Source organism: Lipophrys pholis, assembly GCF_963383615.2.
Source record: "Lipophrys pholis genome assembly, chromosome: 14".
Classification (NCBI taxonomy): Eukaryota; Metazoa; Chordata; class Actinopteri; order Blenniiformes; family Blenniidae; genus Lipophrys; species Lipophrys pholis.
In genome coordinates, this window is record NC_137633.1 from 20,121,893 (window position 1) to 20,127,892 (window position 6,000).

The 6,000-nt window shown below is 44.0% G+C and overlaps 1 protein-coding gene across 3 annotated transcripts in view; it reads right to left on the reverse strand.

The window, feature by feature from the left end:
• The window catches only part of LOC308119349 (inositol-tetrakisphosphate 1-kinase-like), a 34,855-nt gene extending 29,281 nt beyond the window's left edge, over positions 1 to 5,574 (reverse strand). For 2 of the 3 annotated variants that reach the window (XR_013935946.1, XM_080479300.1), the window contains exons 1-2: positions 5,343 to 5,574; positions 4,667 to 4,820 (exon numbers count right to left, since the gene is read on the reverse strand). Coding sequence is in view for 2 of the 3 variants with exons in the window: in XM_080479300.1 (XP_080335426.1) it covers positions 4,667 to 4,761 (95 nt within the window). In the remaining variant the exon portion in view is untranslated. The remainder of the gene's footprint in view (positions 1 to 4,666; positions 4,821 to 5,342) is intronic. The other variant, XM_080479299.1, reaches the window with a different exon arrangement.
• Positions 5,575 to 6,000: the final 426 nt, after the last annotated feature.

Here is a 6,000-nt window from a genome sequence, read left to right on the forward strand (position 1 = left end):
AAGAGAGCAAAATGACAGACTCCTATGGATTACAATTTATTATACTATTACAGCAAATCAATCTCTCTTCTTTTCTATGATACGAGGAACGTAAAAAACACAATGTTCATTCCGCCTACTACTGATTTCTTGTTTTTCTGTTGACATAATTCTCATCAAAGAGGAATTGAATCTAGTGACTTAACTATTCTTGCAGAAATTTGAGTTTCTTCTAAGCTAATAAAGGCACAGAGTTTCCCTCCCACGTACATAAAACACTAGTCCTGATTCATTGAGAGAAAAGCAAATGGCCACACAGAAAGTGGAAAAGAGCTCTGGCTTGTTGTGGTCACTTTAGACCAACTGCACATGTCAGACTGAAACAAAACTGCACAAAATAACCCAAGAAATGGCCAAAACAAGCAGCTTCTAGAAGTGTAGTTTTCCAATGAGAACAAACCCAGCCTCACACCACCGACCAACCAGTCCGACCCAGTTGTTTTGGAGGTTACAGCCCCATGGTAACAGCAGCGCAGCCATTCACCGCCTCACAACAATGTGGATATTTAATACCGCAGCTGGCGTGTTTCATGTCAAGTGAATGGGGCCCTTTAGTTTCGCCCAATCTAAGATATGGAGATGGTCTGCTGTATTGTTACAGAGCCAGCAGAGTGAAGGGAGAGCGAACAGGATGGACGGGCTCAGGGCTTCACACAGTCAGCTCAAATCCACAGACAAACACTGAAGACAAAAACCAAATAAACTCCATTTCATCCTCACACATCAATGAAACCCAACTCTCCAGCAGGGACTTCCACTTCAGTAAATGTGCTTAAAATGATCATTCTCATCCATATACAGGACCGCACTCACACCCCTCGGGGCAACGTGGGAGTTCAGTGTCATTCCCAGGGATCCTTCAAAACATTGGGGGGGGTCGACACATCAGCCCTATGACTGAACCACACCAGCAAAAACAAGGCAACAAATTAGTAAAACTTTATTGTTTTAGCTGAAGTTTATTTAATAAAAGTATTTAAAGAGACTATCTACAGCTTTTACTCATTATTGTTTGTCTGTTCAGGGGTGTTGGTGCACAGCAGATGATCCCAACTAAGTTAAGTTTGAAGTCAGGTTACATCCTGGACAGATCAAGGAATTTCCCCCTGGTAATAATGAAGTATTTGTACTCTGGATAAACAGTCCTTCACACGACAAACACAGAGAGACAGACAACCACACACACACTCATGTTACTTTTTTCTAAGACGCACCTGTATTGTTCGATAGATTTAAATAAAATTGAGGGCAAAGAGAGAGATTCAAGTAGTTGGTGATATTATGTAACAGTGTGATAATGACATTTAGTGTGATGTTCGCATACGTTGTTTAAAAATGACAGACGTTCACAGCTGTCAGAGCAGCAAGGGTTAATCACCAGTTTCTCCCCACAGCAGATCATCTGGGTGAAAGATTATGTGCGAGCATACATTAGCTCTAGCAAAGTGTAATCTCATTAGAGGCCGACGCAGAAGGCGGCGGACAAAGTGCCGACATTTTCACAACATCCGATGTCGCTGGAGCCGGTCGCTTCTCAAGGGCATCGCGTTGCCACCAAATCAGGCGAACGTAAATCAAAAAGAGACCAGACGACCGCAGAGCGACCTAATGAGACGCAAACACATCAGCGGCAGCGGCTCCAGAAGTCAGCTGGAAGAGACAGGACAGCCTCTTCACAGTCAGCTGCAGTCACATCGTGACGGAGGAAAAATACAAGCAAGTCTTTATAAAAGAATAAAGCCAAACAAATCCGACATCTGCAGCTATTAGGGCCAATTTCAAAGTAATAAAGCCAATAAGTTGCAAACAATGAAATCAAATGTTTGAGCCAATATAACAAGTTCACATTACCGGATGATTATTAAACTACTGAAGTAAGAAAAAATCTTTTATAACTTGCATCCATAAATACATAAGCAAAACATTTCTTTAGCAGTTTCCATAAACTTTGCTTACCATTTTATCACTTTATTTTCATTATTGGTTTTATTAGAATTTAAAGCAACCTTGATTATCTTGTTATTGGTTGCTACAGTGAGGGCTGCTGAAGTTCTCAAAATGGAGAAAACAAATCTTTCGTAGAAAATAGAAAATGTCCAATGAGCAGCAGTTCTCTGGAACTTGTTGATGCCAGAGGAGAAGGGACAGACTGGTTGGAGAGGACAGAAAGACAATGGGAACTCAAGTAAAGAGTGATTCCGACCTGCAGTGTGCAGAAGAGAATTTCTGATCCTTCCCAGCAGGTTTAAACTCCATCACTTCATGAGCACAGTGCACCATCTCCTCATGGAGACTCACAGAGGTCAAATCATCTCAAACTGATGAGTTCACTGGACTCCACTGAGCTGCAGTCACAGATCTCAGTCAACAGAGCTCCTTTGGGATCAGGAGGAACAATGCATTCACATCATGGATGTTTCAATCAACAAGGGTCTATGTGATGTGATCATGTCTGATTTACATGATAAACTCCTTTAATCACTGAGGATCCATTTTTATTTTAATCCCCTGCTGTTGTTTGTAAAGACTGCTGATATGTGTCACTAACTCAACAGTTGTCACCTCCAAGGTTTTCCCCGAGTCCAGCTCCGATGGGAGGAGAAGGGGTGTGTGTGTGTGTGTGCGTTTATGGAGAGATTAAAAATGTTTTGTGGATTAGTGCATGCTAATCTGTCCTGGCTCGATCAGGTCAGTGTGTTCTGTAAAGGGGAAAACCCCTTCGAAGCACAGTGCTGTCACACCTGACTGATCAGATTCTTTCTGAAATAAAACTCTTGGTTCATGTTAATGCGTCTCACACCACACAAAAATGTCACAAACGGAGCAAGATGAACCCGCTGTCACACGAGGCCAGTCCGCTACCGCAGCGACTGCGAACCAGTCAGAGAGAGTTTACACGTCCAGAATTTACATCTGCTAAGAAATCACAGGCCTGTCTTCACCACACATGACAGAGTATTTCACCCTCATGGACGTGGGCAGGCCAGATGCACAGACGTGCTCTCTGAGTGCTGGAGTTGAAATAAACGCTCAGATAAATATGTGTTGTGACTATGCAATAAAGACAAAACATGAAGGTTGTATGACCTACTGTATAAGACTCCAAGGAGAAAAACAACAGAGAAAATGGTTTGTGTATTCAGACAAAACAAATCGATTAATATTAACTCCCACTGACATTGTGATACCCCATTATTGTGACTTGCATGAGAAAAAACACTGAGCACAGGTTCAAGTTTTTAGGACACATCCAGCTGCCTTTGAGGTTGTATAATTGAATAATTACAGTACCAGTTGCGGCTGCTCGTCTTGTTGTTCGTGCTCTTTCAGGCCACCATCAACACTCTCCTGCCGACACACATTCCCCCCCTTTAGCACCAAGTCTCGACAAGCACCCAGGCAAGACGTAACAAAGAGGACGTGCTGTATGTGTGCCACCTTCCCTCTGGGGCGATCATACAGCATACACCGCTTCAGAAGAGGGTCTGTGCAGATGGAACAGGGAGGCTGCACCTGCTCGGATTGAGAGGAGCGGTTCTCCATCCGACTGTCAGTGAACACTTCAGTTGAAATTTATTGTCCAACAGAGCAGCTCTGAATCCACCCTTACCTTAATTCTTAACCATTTATAGAGCTATACATGTTTACTTCCTCAACAATAAGTTACCAACGATCAGTGCCGCTTCAGAATTCATGAAAATAAGGACAACTTCTGCTTTAAACTTCTCATAATGACACCAACATGACTGTGCTTTGACTGAATGACTCCTACTTGATTTAAAAAGGGGGAAAAAATGTAAATACTCAGAATAGATAGAGTGCAAAAGGTTTATCTCTTAGGTCATAACGAGGTCACTTTTTGGAAAATAACCGAAATTACTGGACTTGATTGATCAAAACCTTTTACTTTTAACTATGAATTAGCAGGCGAACAATAAATAATGTTAAGAATAACATAACATTTTTGGAGTCCGCAGCGTTTCAGAACCAAAATCGTTTATTTATTCAATTTTCTTTCCTCGTGACTGTGGCCTCCAGGAAGTAAATCTGAATTTTTCAGTCAACTTAAAATCGTTCAACTCCCAATTAATCACACTTTTCGATCACACTTTAAAATACACAATGCGTAGGAACATAACTGACCATTGTTCAGTGATTTTTTTTTTTTGTAAACGTTTCTATTGTGAAACATAAGATGTATTGTGCAGCATTACAAGAAATTAAAACACCAAAGGGAAACACCAGTGGGGTTTTAGTGAGCGTGAGGGTTAGTCGGGATACATCCTGTACAGATCAGCAGTCCATCACAGGACAAACACACACACTCGCATTCACACCTGTGTATAATCCAAACAAAGAGCACAAAGAGAAAGATATATTTAGGTAGCTGGTGATTAATCCAGTGTGTAACATTGTGATAATGACATTTAGCATGATATTTGCATACGTTGTTAAAAAGTGAGAGATGTACACAGCTGTCAGGGCGATGCACAGCAAGGGTTATTACACATGTGTGGGGAAGTCTCCTCCATAGGGGTTGTATTTCAATAATTGCCCTCTGAAGGGTTAATTATGCAGGCCTACGGTGTGGAAGCATGTCAGGGTGTCCTGTGATCACTTCACATACCTGCACAGATCAGCAAAGGCCTGGAAATTCAGCTTCTTCATCTTCTTCTCACTGAGCCAGTAGCCGACTCTCCGGCCCTTCAGGAAGGTCTGCATTTCCACTGTGTCCCTCTTCCCCTACTGGAGGCACAAGAGCTGTGGACTGAAGACTCCACCTGGACACAAGCATGAGAGTCTCATCAGCAAAAACACAGGGGCAAACAGAGGAGGCAACAGGCGATGATCTGCCCCAGCCACAAGCCTGGACCCCTTCTATTCTCACTCCTGGGTCTTAATAACAGCCTGATGGAGAGTTACACTGTGTGCTTCAGCATCAGCAAAACACACACACACAGAGAGACAGAGAGGGACAGAGAGAGAGCGAGAGAGAGCGAGAGGGACAGAGAGAGAGAGAGAGAGAGAGAGGGACAGAGAAAGAGAGAGAGGGACAGAGAGAGACAGAGAGAGTCAGTGTCTCTTGCTAATCTCAGCTGCTAACGTTAGCCTGCTAGCTGTGTACTGACAGTGTGCACGGCCAGCCCGAGCCGTGCAGTTCTGGAGTGGGAGCTAGCGCGCTCGCGAGGCTGTCAGCCGTTAGCGGTAGAGGAAACACGTCCAACGTGTGTCGCGAGCGCGGTGCGAGCAGACACGAGTTAGCTCGGAGATGAAGCAACTGGCAGAATGACAGGCTAACTAACCTGGTAGTTTTTTAGCACAGTGCCTCCCTCTCTCCCTCTCTCCCTCTCTCGCTCTCTTCAATGCGCGTCCTCCTCGGAGACTAGCTCGGGTAGTTTCCCATCTTGGGGTCGGTCCGGGGAGGAAAGGAGACGGGGTGAGGGTGACAGATGACAGGCAGGCAGAGCTGAGATGTTCTTGCTGGTTTCCCCCCTCAGACTCCGAGCTAGACTGACTGACTGACTGACTGACTGAGCGGAGGGAGGGAGCACGAGCACACACCCAGGAGCCAGCGGAGCGCCGTGGCGTTCAGGGCGCCTCGGAAAACACAGTACTCCCACTTTGTGTGCGTGTGTGTGTATGTGTGTGTGTGCGTGTGTGTGTGTGTGTGTGTGTGTGTGTGTGTGTGTGTGTGTCTCTCTCTCTCTCTCTCTCTCTCTCTCTCTCTCTCTCTCTCGCTCTCTCTCTCTATAGATAGATAGATAGATAGATAGATAGATAGATATGGAGTTATAGTTATTTAACTAACAATAACACTTAAATAAAATACACTTAACTCCAACAATGGCCCCCAGCTCAGCTTCAGATTTAGGTTTTCTTTCCTGCTAAAAAAAAAACTAAAGCATCAAACCCTGTAGAAATGTAAGCTTAAACAACTTATCAGAATGAAGTTATAGAACC